At 40.4% G+C, this 15,898-nt stretch overlaps 1 protein-coding gene across 1 annotated transcript in view; it reads right to left on the bottom strand.

Annotated features, from left to right (window-relative positions):
- si:ch211-159i8.4 (matrix-remodeling-associated protein 5) overlaps window positions 1-13,629 on the bottom strand; it is a 39,990-nt gene extending 26,361 nt beyond the window's left edge. The window contains exons 1-2 of the mRNA XM_055224669.1: window positions 13,462-13,629; window positions 2,231-2,338 (exon numbers count right to left, since the gene is read on the bottom strand). Of these exons, the coding sequence (XP_055080644.1) occupies window positions 2,231-2,338; window positions 13,462-13,629 (276 nt within the window). The remainder of the gene's footprint in view (window positions 1-2,230; window positions 2,339-13,461) is intronic.
- Between the last annotated feature and the right edge of the window lie 2,269 nt (window positions 13,630-15,898).

The raw sequence follows: 15,898 nt of genomic DNA, 5'->3' as shown, positions 1-15,898 counted from the left end.
TTTCAAAGTATGGCTTTAATTTATGGAATCATGCAGGTAACGTGCCACTTCTAGAAAGTTACATACGGCAGCTTTAAAACAGGTTAAAAAGTGAAAGAATATTTAGAACTCCAGGCCATCTAAGAATGTTTTGCGTCATGCAGCTCCCTCTCACGAGCTGTGGAGCAGAGCCATGTTAAATGTGTATGTTCAGTATGTATGTCATTCCCACATGTTTTCCACAGACTCTGTGTCTCTGCTCCTCCTCATCTGGAAAACTCTCAGTATTAAATGCATTTATCAGAACAGCTTCACTTTGACAGGACAAACTATAATGTGTGTACAATTGTCACAACTCTGACTTAAAGGTTCACTGCACATCTTATGTGATTAGAGGCCCACCATTTTCTTGTCCCCATGGAGATCTCATTGTTTTGTTATTTCAGTAGCCAAAACTTGGCTAGACAAGTGGATGAAGTGTCTTGCTTAAGGACACAACAACAGTAGGCTTATACACTTGTCAGAATCAGAATTGCACCAATGAGGGTTTGATGTTCTAACCAGTGAACTACTGTCATCACCATTACCAGTGTGTATTGAGTTTGAACAGAATTCACAACTAAAATATACATTTTAAACTACGGTTGTCAAAAGTATAGGAAATCAGATACTAATCCATAATAAACCTAGTATCAAAACTAGATACTCATTTAAGCAGGTATTAATACAAAAAAGTCACATTCACAGGACAGAAATGAACCTTCCCTGAATAGCTGTAGAATGATCTTGAGCTGTATCAGAACAAGTATAAGACCACATATGCCCATGGACTACGATGGAACCTACCTGGACGACTGAGGGATTACAGATACAAGCCTACATAGTGATATAAAAGATGTACTAAGATTTAATGTTGAAAATCACATTCTAAATTATGTAAAAAAAAAAAAAAAAAAAAAAAAAAAAGATTGTAATTGGTTTTGAGTATCAAGTCTTTTCCTAGTATCAAAATCCAGTTTGAAAAGTTTGTATTGCAACAACACTATTATAAACTACACCATATTTTTCAGCTGCCATACCATCTCTTTCAGTTCCTATTCTTTGACAGGTCTCTTCAGTTTTTCTTCAAATCCATTCGTCTATAGAAAGTGCATGTGTTTAGTGAACACTGAGCCAAGTCCTAACCCAGAGCAGCTGCATGTCTCTGATCTCCATAAACTCATGTCCTTCACAATATGGACCACTGGCTCAAATAGAGCACTGTATTTAACCATATCATGAGGTTAGCATTTTGTCATTAAATATAACAGAGTCCTGGAAAAATGAAATCATTCTAGAGCCAAGAGATTCTTAAAGTCACTGTATCTGATTCTTACAGCTTAAAAACATAAAAAACAGAACTAGTTCATTTTAAATGGTTTGCAGTGGTCCAAAGTTACCGTATCACTTACCGTATGCATTTTGAACATCGCAATTATTCACCAGGATGAGGCCAGAGCGGTGCTTTGTCACAGCAGTAATGCTAACAATGGCACTTCCTGACTCTTGAACAATAAAACTCTTTATAATTGGACTCATTTATATATAATATACAGTGGGGAAAAAGTATTTAGTCAGCCACCAATTGTCCAAGTTCTCCCACTTAAAAAAGATGAAAGAGCACTGTAATTTCCGAGACAAAATGAGAAAAAAAATAATTAAGAATTTATTTGCAAATTATGGTGGAAAATAAGTATTTGGTCAATAACTAATGTTACTTTGTTATATAGCCTTTGTTGGCAATGACGGAGGTCAAATGTTTTCTTTAAGTCTCCACAAGGTTTTCACACACTGTTGCTGGTAGTTTGACTCCTGAAGATCTCCTCTAGAGCAGTGATGTTTTAGGGCCCTTTAAACTCCCTCCAAATATTTTCTTATGGGTTGGAGACTGGCTAGGCCACTTCAGGACCTTGAAATGCTTCTTACAAAGCCACTCCTTCGTTGCCCAAGCGGTGTGTTTGGGATCATTGTCATGCTGAAACACCCAGACATGTTTCATCTTCAATGCCCTTGCCAATGGAAGGAGGTTTTCACTCAAAATCTCACGATACATGGCCCCATTCATTATTTCCTTTACATGGATCAGTCGTCCTGGTCCCTTTGCAGACAGCCCCAAAGCATGACGTTTCCACCCCCATCCAAGGAAAACCAAACAACAAAAGACTAAACCATGTCTATGAGAATGGCACCCTTACAGATAGAGAAATCTTACCATTATCCACAGTGCTGTAGAGACCAGCCACAGAGAGGTCCATCTGAACAGCTGCAAGGTCCACCTCCTCAGAGCCATGGCAGACACAAGACTAGGCCATCGGGACACCTGCAAGAGAGGGACAGAGAGATTAGGAGTCAAACCCACAACCTCCTTAATGAGAGAAGGAGACAAGATAACCGCTCTGCCACAGTAACACAGGGAGGACATGGACACTCCACTCGGAGAGGCCAGGTGTCTAACCCACCACCTCCCTACTGAGAGGAGGAAACAGAACCACTTCCTTTGGGACTTATAAACATGTCGGTGCTCGTGCTTTGATCATTTTAATGGCTAATGTTTGGCAGCTGTAGTTATGATATTTCTTATGTTAATATTTCTCCTTAAGGCAGTCAGAATCTACTCTTAACAGGGTCAGCTGGAGCAAAGCTTAACGAACCAAATGCAACAAACCCTCTCCCTCTCTCTTCCTTTCTCTCTCTCTCCTTCCTTTTCTCCTTTTTTCCCTCCCTCTCTCCCACCCATAGACTACATATAAATGAACATAGCTGCAAACCACCACGTTCCAAATAGGACATGAGCATGAGTGCGATTCAGCTCCATTGACTGGCTCCAACTGACTTTTTATTGAAAAACTGTCGCCCCTCTTTCTGTAACTGCTGCTCTCAGGCTCATCATTTTGGTCTTAAAATGTATTAACCCGCACTACAAGATCCTAGGGTTTTTCTTTGGCTATTTTGTCCATAAATCAAGATATGAACATTAATAACAGGCAAATCAGAAGTCGCTCCAGCTAGCGTAAGCAACAGGTTTGACTGCGTTGCAATGCACCCACCCTCTTCCAAACCAGCAGTGCGGTGGGAAGAGGCATTACCTTCAACAGCCTCACTCTTGGTTGGCTCATTGGTTGCTATGATAGTTGCGGTTGGAATTCCAAATATGGAACTTGGCTCCAGATTTGCCGCTATAACTGCTAACCTCGATGAGCTCCATTGGCTGGAGCCGAATGCTATGGATGACGTCACACTCCCTTAGTCCACTTCTTTATATGGTCTATGCTCCCACTGCCTTTCCATCTTTCTCTCACCCTCTTTTCCCTCTCCCTCTCTCTCATGTGGTTTTTCCATCAGTCAAACGACCCTGTTATCTCCCTCAGGTAAAACCTACTGTACCTGCTCTCTACATTGACCTACATACAACTGTAGATAATACAAGTCAATGTCTGTTTGACAATAGCACACATGAAAACAGTTATCAAGCATATATAAAGCAATTCAACATCTTAAAGGTTTTAGGCCTTAGAAAAGTTACTCTGGGGAAAAGAACCAGAGATCTCTGAACTGTGAAAAACTTGGAAGAGGCCATGGACCTTAATAAAGACTTGGACTAAGGGAGTGTCACGTCTGCAATAGCATTCGGCTCCTGTCAAAGTGAAACTCATTGAGATTTGCAGTTATATGGTGAATTTGGAGCTAAGTTCCATATTTGAAGTTATGACTACGAGTAACAAAAAACCAAAAAAAACAATCAGGAGCGAGGGTGTTGAAGGATCCTTCCTGCCCGCCCCTTTGGTTTAGCAATATTATTAATAAAACCTGTACTAATGCTAGCTGGAGCAACATCCCGGAACGAAGGTGCCTCATTAGTCTATTATTAATGTTCATTTCTTAATTTACAGACAAAATAGCAAAATAAAAACACCAAAATCATGTAGAGTCACAGCAGTCACAGCGAGACATAAAGCGAAAGGGAATAAAGGGAGCCAGAGTTGATGGAGCCGAAAGAGTGACCATGCTCACTTCTACTTGGAACGCAATGGCTAGCAGGTTAACTATGTCATTTATATACACTCTATAGTAGAGGTCCTGTATTGTGCAATTTGATCAATCTGTGTCATCCATTTTTTTTGTAATCATATTTTTCCCTGTTGACAGAATATTCCAGAGATATCTGTCAATTGATTCCATTGTAGGGATTCTGTGTCCCAGATTCACAGTTTTAGAATTAAACGAGATGTTAATGAGTTTTGTTAATCTCTGTCCAGTATTTCTGAACAGGCCTTGTAGCCATCAGTCCCTACATCACTGCACAGGTCACTGCTGCAGCTGAATGTTTCTTTTACAGCTTTGACCTCTGACCTCTGCTCTGTCTGAGGCTCTGATGGCTTTTCCATTTGGGACACTGCATGTTTAACCCACATGCTTAAACCACTCTGTCTGAATGTCTCACGCAATATATAACCAATATTTTTAAGAAATCCCCAAACTGGATAGAGCCTAATGCATAAAACATTTGAAATCCAAACTTAAAGCTGGTTGTAAATGACTTTCAAAAACGTTGCCCCTCTCTTTGTAACTGTTGCTATCAGGTGCGTCATCCGATAAGCCACTATAACCGCTACCCTCGACTGGTAATGTCACACTCCCTCAGTTCACCTCTTTATACGAGCTGTGGTGATACCTGACAGATTCTTTTTCCATTTGTCTGATTTATTTTCTGTCCTGTCATCTCCTGTTTCCACTGCAATGTTTAGGAGAAGAGCGGGAGCCTCTTCTCTTTGGTCTCGTCTTCTCTTTCTCTCTTTCCTTTCTTTCCCTCTCTCCTTTTCTATCCTCTTTTTCTTCCTCTCTCCCCCTTCTTCTCTTTCTCACTCCCTCTCAGCCTCCCCTCTCTCCCTCTGTCTCCCTTTACGGCCTCTTTCTCTGTTTCTCTCCCTCTCCCTCTCTCTTCCTCTTTCTTCCTCTCCTCCCTCTTGTCCTCTCTGCTTAAATCTTTTAAACCCATCACAAACCACACAGGGTTGGCATTGCCTTTGACCTAAGCCTTTAGGTCTGCTGTACCAGACATGCTTTGTAAACTCCTTAAGAAGCTCAACGAGTTTCAACTTTTTACTTTTCAAGTAATTCAGTGTGACAAGAGCAAAATACATTCAATTAAATGCACTTATTTAGTACTTAGTGATCCTGAGTTGTAATAAAAAATAGAGTTACAGGATGGGAGTCTATTCACTTCTAAATATTCAAATAAATATGTTTTAACCGGATGTATGATTAAGGAGGGAGTATTTTACTTCTATAGGGTATTAACTAACTGCTAAGACATAACCTATTTAGATCACCATGTCACCCTTTATTGCTTTGACTCAAAAGCCATTCCCCCTTCAGAGCACTATCACATAACAATTGGCGTATGTTCTGCTAATGAAACTACTGCACATCACATCAGGTAAAGTTGTAATGTATTGTTTTGCTTTTGTATATTTATGGAGAATTGTCATGTGGGGGCATGGGTGACAAAGGCATGTGGGGGGAGCATTGCACAGAATCTTACAGCTAACCATAAGGATGGTACAGATAGAGCCAGGGAGAGATTGCTAAATTACTCAAACATGCATGGATGACATTTAAACCTCAGGCATGCTTTGATGAGGCAACATTATAACATGTTAAAAAGAGCCAAAGAATTAATTTTGTGTAATAAAAAAAGGTGCAATATGTAACTTTTGTGAAGGAAGGTCGCTGCCTTCTTGTCTCCATTGCTTTGCCTGCATGGTCTACAATACAGCATTAAACTCATCTATCTTCATGGAGACAACAATGTGAAACAACCAGACCAAGTTACATGTCATATCTGTGGCGACATTGCTCACTGTAACAATGCATGTTTTTCAAGGTTTATGGCAAATCAGTAACTCCATCTCCATGAAGATGGAAAAGTTACATACTGGACCTTTAATATCTGTGAGTCTATCTACATGAAAAACAAACAAAAAGGCACACAATTCAATGTCTTCTCTATTAATATAAATTAACAAAATGAATTAACTGCCTGGCCAAAAAAAAGTACTGAATGACCAGGTTATTCCATCAATGGATTTTTTTCTCTTCCCTGATGGCACAGGCATATTCCGAGATGACAATGCCAGGATTAATTAGGCTCAAATTGTGAAAGAGTGGTTCAGGGAGCATGAGACATCCTTTTCACGGATGGATTGGCCACCACAGAGTCCAAACCTTAACCCAGACATGTCAGATTCAGGCCCATGGGCCAAATTTGGCAAATACGTTGGTGCCGGCCCCCACCACTTCTGTTGCTACTTATTAGCATCCTGTCGCATCACTCAAATTTAATCCACCCCTTCTGAAAAACACTCAGATGTTCTTAAAATGTTATCAATAAATATTTAGGTCGGCCCTCGACTTAGTCTCAGATTTTAATTTAGGCCCTCTGTGAATTTGAGTTTGACACCCCTGCCCTATTGAGAATCTTTGGGATCCCAATATATACATATATACTGCCTTAATTCTATGTGGCATTGATTCAACAAGGTGCTGAAAGCATTCTTTAGAAATGTTGGCCCATATTGATAGGATAGCATCTTGCAGTGGATGGAGATTTGTGGGATGCACATCCAGGGCACGAAGCTCCCGTTCCACCACATCCCAAAGATGTTCTATCGGGTTGAGATCTGGTGACTGTGGGGTCCATTGTAGTACAGTGAATTCATTGTCATGTTCAAGAAACCAATTTGAAATGATTCGAGCTTTATGACATGGTGCATTATCCTGCTGGAAGTAGCCATCAGAGGATGGGTACATGGTGGTCATGAAGGGATGGACATGGTCAGAAACAATGTTCAGGTAGCCCGTGGCATTTAAACAATGCCCAATTGGCACTAAGGGACCTAAAGTGTGCCAAGAAAACATCCCCCACACCATTACACCACCACCACCAGCCTGCACAGTGGTAACAAGGCATGATGGATCCATGTTCTCATTCTGTTTACGCCAAATTCTGACTCTACCATATGAATGTCTCAACAGAAATCGAGACTCATCAGACCAGGCAACATTTTTCCAGTCTTCAACTGTCCAATTTTGGTGAGCTTGTGCAAATTGTAGCCTCTTTTTCCTATTTGTAGTGGAGATGAGTGGTACCCGGTGGGATCATCTGCTGTTGTAGCCCATCCGCCTCAAGGTTGTGCATGTTGTGGCTTCACAAATGCTTTGCTGCATTCCTCGGTTGTAACGAGTGGTTATTTCAGTCAACGTTGCTCTTCTATCAGCCTGAATCACTCGGCCCATTCTCCTCTGACCTCTAGCATCAACAAGGCATTTTCGCCCACAGGACTGCCGCATACTGGATGTTTTTCCCTTTGTAAACCCTAGAAATGGTTGTGCGTGAAAATCCCAGCAACTGAGCAGATTGTGAAATACTCAGACCGGCCTGTCTGGCACCAACAACCATGCCACGCTCAAAATTGCTTAAATCCCATTTCTTTCCCATTCTGACATTCAGTTTGGAGTCTTGACCAGGACCACACCCCTAAATGCATTGAAGCAACTGCCATGTGATTGGTTGATTAGATAATTCCATTAAGGAGAAATTGAACAGGTGTTCCTAATAATCCTTAACTGAGTGTATAAATCTCCTTCTCACTCTCCACAGGTGGTCTCATCCCCTCTTTTCCACACTCGGGACCTCTACCAGAGGCCTGGGAGCTTGAGGGTTCTGCACAGTATCTTTGCTGTTCCTAGTACTGCACTTTGTATATATGTATATCTCAAGAGTTGACATTTCAGTAAAGTTTTTATGGTTTAAACTGATCGAGATCGAGAGTCAAGGTTGAGTTATAACTATGGAAGCAGTTTTTGATAATTTTCCCCCATTTTTATTTAAAGGAATGCACTGGCCAAACTTACTCAGACAAAGTAGTTCATTTTTCCATATTACTGAAATCACATGGATTGAATCAAATGTTTATCTGTCCAAATCTATGTCAGTCCTTTGTTCTTTAAGCTCATAAAAACATGGCTGCCACAACTCTTCTCTTTATGAGTAATAATATTCATGTTTTATTTACACTGAAGTGCTGATAATAAAGACCAGAGCATATATTCTCAATATGTGGTACTGGTCCTTCTTGGTTTGGTCCAGTGGTTTAGACCTGGTTTGGATCTGGTTTAGACTTGGTTTAGTCCTGGTTTGGAGTTAGTTTGGATGTTTTTTGTTGATTTTTAGTTAATTGAGACCTGGTTTAGACGGTTTACTCCTGGTTTAGATCTGGTTTAATCTAGAACCAGTTTAGTCCTAATTTAGATCTGGTTTAGTCCTGGATTAGACCTGGTTTAGGCCAGGTTTAAATCTGGTTTAGTCCTGAATTTGTAAAACCCATTTTAGTCTTGCTTTGGTTCAGTCTTTATTCAGTCCTGATTTTGAATCTGCTTTGAATTCTTGTTTAGACCTGGACTACTTCTGACAAAATTTGTCTTTAGTCCAGATGGTTTTCAGTTGGTTTAGGGTATGTTCACTCTTGCAAATACACCACATCAACATTGGGACTAAACTAGGACTGAACCACTACAATGGGATCAAACTAAGTCTACTTCAGAACTTAACAGGGCTCAAACCAGGAACAAAGCAACAAGTGTGAATTCATTTAGTTTAGGTTTAGTCCTGGTTTAGTTCTTGTGCAATCCTGGTTCAGTCCTGGTTTAGTCCTTGTTTTGTCCTTGCTTAATCCTGGTTCAGTCCTGGTTTAGTTCTTGTTTTGTCCTTGCTTAATCCTGGTGTAGTCCTGGTTTAGTCCTGGATCAGTCCTGGTTTAGTCCTTGCTTAGTCCTGGTTTAGCCCTTTATGTCCTTGTCTAACCCATTTAAGCTATTCCACTAAATCTTCCATGTACCTTATCTATCAGCTCAATTTGAAGCGCAAACTGCAGAGGTCAGAGTGAGTCACTAAACCTGCTTCTATGAATATGCACAGCATTGATCCCTCACATGAATCACAATAATCTCATTTCTAAAAACATCTGTGAATCTTAAACTTCAGTCCAAATGATCTAGACCAGAGACCACAGCCCTGATCTAGACCACAGCCCTGATCTAGACCATGGCCCTGATCTAGACCAGAGACCTAAGACTGTCACAAATTTTTAAAGATGTTATTGAAAAATGAACAGGACTGAAACAGGACTGAAGGACTAAACCAGGACTGAAACAGGACTAAACCACTAGTGAAACAGAACTAAAGCAGGACTGAAACAGGACTGAACCAGGTCTAGACCAGGACTGAAGCAGGACTAGACCAAGCTTGAACCAGGACTGAGCCAGGACTAATTAAGGTGTGAACCAAGACAGAACCAGAACTGAAGTAGGACTAAACCAGGACTAAACCAGAATAAAATCTGAACCAGGGACTGAACCAGGATTAATGCAGAGTCAAACCTGAAATAAACCAAGACTAAACCACAGCTGAAGCAGGACAGAACCAGGACTGAACCACTGGGATTTAGGTGGGGTTGAAGCAGGACTGTAGAATAACTCCAAACCATGACTAAACCAAGACCAATTCAGAGGGATGGGTCAAAATGCAGGTTTAACTCAGAGACACTGAAGGATGGGTCAAATATACATTTAACCCAGAGACACTGATGGATGGGTCAAATGCAGGTTTAACCCAAAGACACTGAAGGTCAAATGCTGAGGACACATTTCCCTAAAAGGGACAATAAGTGTATCTTAACCTTAACCTCCAAGACCAAACCAATGTCTTTATTTACTAGCACCCCAAAATATAAAATAAATAGAAGTGGTGACAAAGGGCAGCCCTGGGGGAAACCCTGTACTCCCAAAGCACCCTCCACAGTAACCACAAGGGAACAACATTGTATTACCTAGGAGTCCAGAGTAAATCCTAGTTAAGTCTGTGTCTGAACCAGGTTTGGCCCAGGTCTAAGAGGGATTTTGTGGGGCCCAGGAGAAAACAGAGAGAAGACAAAAACCTACAGGGGCATGAACTGTACAGGACCCCATGTGTGAAGGAGGATGAGAAGGAGGATTCTTATGCTTTGAATGGACTTTGAGAGACAAGAGAATTCAATAGTCATATTTAGATTTATTTAGATTTTATATTTAAAATATGTCATTTCAAGAATTTTCTTTGGGGGATAATCAAATAAATGTATTATTCTGAATACATGCATTAAGTAACAATAATTAAATGTATTATCAGATACTATTTATTACAATTGTTGTTTTAGATGATCTTTAGATGCATTTGTGGTTAAATCTGGTCCATTCATGTTTTGTATTAAACTTGACTTGAAGACATTTTTAATTTTAGCACATTTCTGATGCACTGGCCAGTCAAGTTGATACATAAACTTGATAATAGATAGAAAAACAATGAAATAAAGATAAACCCAATTGTTGCCTTAGGTCTGCGGCTGCACTACTGTTTTGGCCTGTGTGACTGTTACATTTCTCTATCACTTCCACATGTTTTATGGTTTTAGTCTTGAGTTTACGTGGCACTTTGAATAAATGTGCATTCTAATCTTCTACTGTTTTTTAAAGAATACTTTGTGAGTTTTTTGTGTTCAAAACTACCTGGAGCTATGTTTTGTTTCACACGTTTTTGTAATCAGGGTTGCCAGATTTTCAGAGAGTAACAAGAGATAAAGCCTTTATTTTTCAGAAAAAGAAGCAAATTATAAATAGTTTTGTGTTACATTTAATTGCATTTTCAACACAATCAACATATTTAAAAAAAATTAACAGGATGTATTTCAGTCATTACAATTGAAGTGAAACAAAACTGAAATAGGCAAAAAATAACTCAGCTCTCGCCTCACAACAAAAGGTTTAAGGTCACTGAAGGATGGGTCAAATGCAGAGGACACATTTCCCTATGGGGACAATAAAGTGGACTTTATCTTTCCTATGGGGGTTGGTTGCTAACATGTTCAAAGTATTTTCAACAGCCTGTAAAATGTCCCATACAGGAACCTTAAATCCAGGTCAGGACTGAGTGAACCTCATAGGCTTTTAGACTCTTGTGCTGTTATCATATCCACATGTTAGTATGATCTGAGAGAATCTGTTTTCCACGCTCTTCTACTGTAAAAATACTGTACTTTTCCCATAGACCATGATCCAGACACAGAAACAGTAAAATGTGTGAGTGGTCAGACCACGGAAACACAAAACACACATGTGGCACTTTATCACACGCTCAAACTCCAGCTTAAAATACAGTACTTTATTTTACTTAAGATACTTTGGACACCTCGGTATGAGGCTGAAACAAGTTCACTGATTAATTATAATTCATCGGTTATTGAAGAAATCTTAGTAGTTGAACAATTCCTGGACTATACACAGGCCCAGTAGTTATAGTTACACATTGTAACATTTAGTTGAGTAACTTTTTAAAGAATTGTGCTTTTCAGAGTACTTTTCTGGCAGCATACTTTTACTTCTACTTGAGTAATATATTCTACAGTGTAACAGTGCTTACTTCAGTAAAAGTTGTGGTTGCTCTTCCCACTGTGAGTTAGTCTCCAAGTGACAAAAGCTTTATGATATAATTTTGTTTTCCCATTTTTGTGACTATTGAAAATACCAGATGTGTGCTTTATTTAATGTTTTGTCTTGGACCACTACTTTATACTTCTACTTGAGTAATATTATTCATTAAAAAAGTCAAAAAGTTACCATAGGGAAAACTGGCTTGTGGCGGCCAGGCGTTCATAGCGATATCACTTTTTTATCCTTCAATGTTGGCTCTTTCTATCATTGTGAAACAGAATTCACCAAGCGTTGGATTGTTCACACGATGCCCTTCTTCTCATGTAGTGATCCATGTGCCCACCTAAATTGCGATGATGCCTGACATGAACTTCCATGTTGTGGAGAGACAGATTATTGGCCGATAGTTAGATGGTACTGTATCCTTTGAGGGATCCTTCTGGATCAGGATCGTACACCCTTCAGTTAACCATTCAGGGTGAGTCCCATCCATTAGCAGCTGTTTCATTTGTGCTGCCAGGCGCTCATGGAGAGCAGTGAGTTTCTTTAGCCAGTAGGCGTGGATCATGTCAGGGCCTGGTGCGCTCCAGTTTTTCATACCTGAGACTCTTTCCTGGATGTCTGCCACTGTGATGGTAACTGGATTCTGTTCAGGAAGGTTGCTGTGGTCTTTTCTCAGAGCCACCAGTCACTGTGCACCGCTGTTGTGTGATGCCTCCTTCTCCCATATATCTCCTCCTTTGGTCAGCTTATGATTCCTGCTGGGCTCCTTAGGACCTGCCTTACTTGTCTGAGGTATTTGGCCGTGGCTGCTTTCCTTGTTTCCTCTTCAAGGTTGCCATTTGCTTGTGGGATACCGAGATACCTGTAGCTGTCCTCATTGTCTGCTATTGTTCCTTCTGGGAGTAAGACCCCTTCTGTGTGGACTACTTTCCCTCTCTTTGTCATCATCTGGCTACACTTCTCAAGCCCGAATGACATTCCAATGTCTGTGGGTCTCGCTCAATCTTAGTGTACAGCTTGATGTCATCCATGTAGAGGAGGTGACTGATGGCAGCCCCATTCCTAAGTTGGTATCCATAGCCAGTGTTGCTGATGATTTGGCTGAGGGTGTTCAGTCCTATGCAGAACAGTGTATCTCCTTGGTATATGCCACATTTGATGGTCATTTGTGCAAGTGGCTTGCCATTGGCCTCAATGGTGTTGTTCCACAACCTCATCAAGTTTGCAATGAATTTGAGTTCTGTTGATGTTGTACAGCTCCAGGCATTCAGTGATCCATGTGTGTGGCATTGAGTAGTACACTTTCTTGTCATCAATCCAGGCAGTGCACAGATTGGTCTTAAAGGTTCTGCAGTCTCGGGCAACTGTTCGGTCTTCCAGGAGCTGGTGTTTGACTTCCCTGATATCTTTGTCGATGCCCCTCTGCACTGTGCTCATGTATTGATCCATGTGCCCACTTATCTTAGCCGCGATGATACGCTGGTACTGTACCCTTTGAGGGAGCCACCAGCCACTGTGCTCCGCTGTTATGTGATGTCTTCTTCTCCCATATACCTTTCCAGTACTGTTTGGTTTCCAGCCTTGGTGGGTCTACTCTGGTGTTATTACCCTGCCATTGAGTCTACACTTTCACTGTGTTGTGTTGCAAACAGATGGTTTATTCATCTCGCTCCATTATCTCGTGTGTACCTCTTTAGGCAGCTGGCCAAGGTTTGGAGCCTTTGTTGGGCAGCTTCCAGTGCTTCAGGTAGGGGCATATGGTTGTACCTCTTGGGTCCTTATTTTTTTCATTGCACCTCTCTGGGCCTGTGACAGTTGGCTCACTTATCTCCGTGCTGCCTTGATTTTAGCCTCTAACTGCCGTTTCCATGGTGAGTATTGTTTCTCATGGTTCCCATGGTTGCTCTTATAGCCAACCATCAGGGTCATCTCTAGGATCACTTCTGCTGAAGTGTATATCAGCTCATTGGTCTCCGTGATGATCGCTCTCAATGCTACATTCACATCTTCAAGGAGACTTTCAGATGGTACTTCACTTAGTCTCTGCAAGTGGTGTCGGGGTTGCTTTGTATTCATTCGGGCCATGATTTTATCTTTCATGTCAGTCACTGCCTCGCACAGCGTGATACTTATTGGGGTTTTGTACCCAATCTCCGGTTGGGGAGTTAATGTTAACTCCCCTCTGACCTGGCATCCTGGCTCCCCCTTGCCGTAGCATATTTTGTGTTGTACCTCGTCAATCTCAAGTTGTGATAGCAGTTGCGGATGTTGGAACACTGAGCTACTAGTTGCTTAGCCGTAAGCTTGGACTGTGGGTTTCAAAGTAATCATTTTTACCACATCCTGTTCATGTAACCCCTCGGGTCACTGGAGTAGTAGCATTCTAACAGAGCCTAGTTCTTGCATCTCGCCCATCTCTGCTTTATTCCAGCCCATTTCTCATCAAGGTGCTATATATATATATATATATATATGTATATATGTATATATATGTATATATATATATATATATATATATATATATATATATATATATATATATATATATATATATATATATATATATATAGTTTGGATCACCACTTGATGACAAGACAAAATAAATCTGCAGGATTACTGAAACATGTGTGACTGAAACAAAACACAGTATAAGACATGTGGCTGCGGAGGACATTACAATAAAACAAGCCCCACTGTGGAACATGTCATCAGATTCAAACAGGGTTAAAGCCCCCACTACAGAGCATTTCCTCACATTAGAATGTTTGTGTAATCCTGGATTATTAGTCTACATCTCCAAAACTCAAAATGCTCTGCTCCACTTTCTGATGTCATGTAGTGGCAGTTTTAAAGTTAACAGCTCCTTTTACCTTTTATTCAGTAGAGATTGGCCCTTTAAGTTCAGTTGGTGAAGGGGTCAAGAGCATTTTGAGGTTAATCGAAACCAGCAGTGAGACTTTGCATATGTGAGTGTGTTGAATACTGAATGATATTTGGACAGGACAGGATCTTTCTTGTCTGTGATTAACATAAAGTAACAGTTATAGCGTCATGGAAGTATAGTGTTCACCTGTTATGTGTAAAAGATATCACATTTAAAACAAACAGAAGATTAAATGTATCAGAAGGTCAAAGGTTCAATTCCCATGACAAGATGAACATATTAACAGGGTTTGTGTACTGTTTAATGTTCTAATGTAATGAAATGTCCCACAGTAGGGGTTTAACACTGTTCTAATACTTTATTGATCCCGAGGGCAATTCAAGTTTACCCAGTCGCCTTTGTGTCTCAGTCAAAGGTCTCAGTGCAGTTTGACAGGAGGACTGGTCAGGTAAGGTCAGCATATCCTGTGTCAGGGCATTTTAAGGAGAGGACGAGTCAGAAGTGAAAAAAATTTCAAAAACTGCTTAGTGTGACAGCCATATAATCACAACAGCAGCCAACCACTCCGTTGCCATGAAATGCTTGAAAAACTTAACAAATGTTATATTCTGTTCTGTGCTAATGGAATGAAATGTTCCGCTGTGGGGCTTTAAGATTTCTATGTAGTATCCTCCTCAGAAACATCCCTGGAGTTTTGTTTCATTCACATATGTTTCAGTAATCCTCCAGATTTCCAGAGTGCACAGCTCAGAACAGAAGTGCTCCTCTGTGTTTTTAAAGTGCACGCATCTTCACCAAACTCAAATTGTCTTCACTTTAGATGCCCCTCAACTTTGAAGCTATCTGCTTGTGTTTTTAGCATGGTTTGAACTGCTTCATTCCTTGCGTACTCTACTGTTAACAATATTGTTTAGTTTGAACCAAAATCAGGGCTAAATTAACTTGTTTTCCATACACGTAAATAATTTCAATCTAAACTATAAACTGTCCAAAGTTCACGTAGTCATAATCTGGATGCATCTCAGTGAATTTTGGCAAAAATTTTGACCTTCCATGTTCCTGGTTAATCTTCTGGTTTGATGTGGTTTGAAAAACTGTGAAGTGAATTATGGAGAATAACCTGTCAAATTACACAAAAAATAGCACATGTTTTTAGCCAAATGAGTGCATACAGTCAGTCACTGAATGACCTAACACCACCTGACCCCATTTATCAAAACAACAGCGGCTGTGAAATCTGGATCTTCTGCTACTGCATTGTTTCTAATCAATGAAATCTCATAGGTCATTTTAGACACATTTAAATCAGCTACTGCAACTGCTACTATGCAATTTGACTACTAAAATGGAAAGACAATATGAGGCCATCTGAGAAAAAGCACAACACTGCAAAAAGTTTAATCCAGCAAAGTTAAAATTACATACTTATTTACTTTTTTTGAGTAGATTTGACTTGACAAGTACAATTTT

This window comes from Periophthalmus magnuspinnatus, chromosome 10 (assembly GCF_009829125.3).
Source record: "Periophthalmus magnuspinnatus isolate fPerMag1 chromosome 10, fPerMag1.2.pri, whole genome shotgun sequence".
Taxonomy (NCBI): domain Eukaryota; kingdom Metazoa; phylum Chordata; class Actinopteri; order Gobiiformes; family Gobiidae; genus Periophthalmus; species Periophthalmus magnuspinnatus.
The sequence above is the reverse complement of the archived record's forward strand: the minus strand, read 5'-3'. Positions and strand labels throughout refer to the sequence as shown.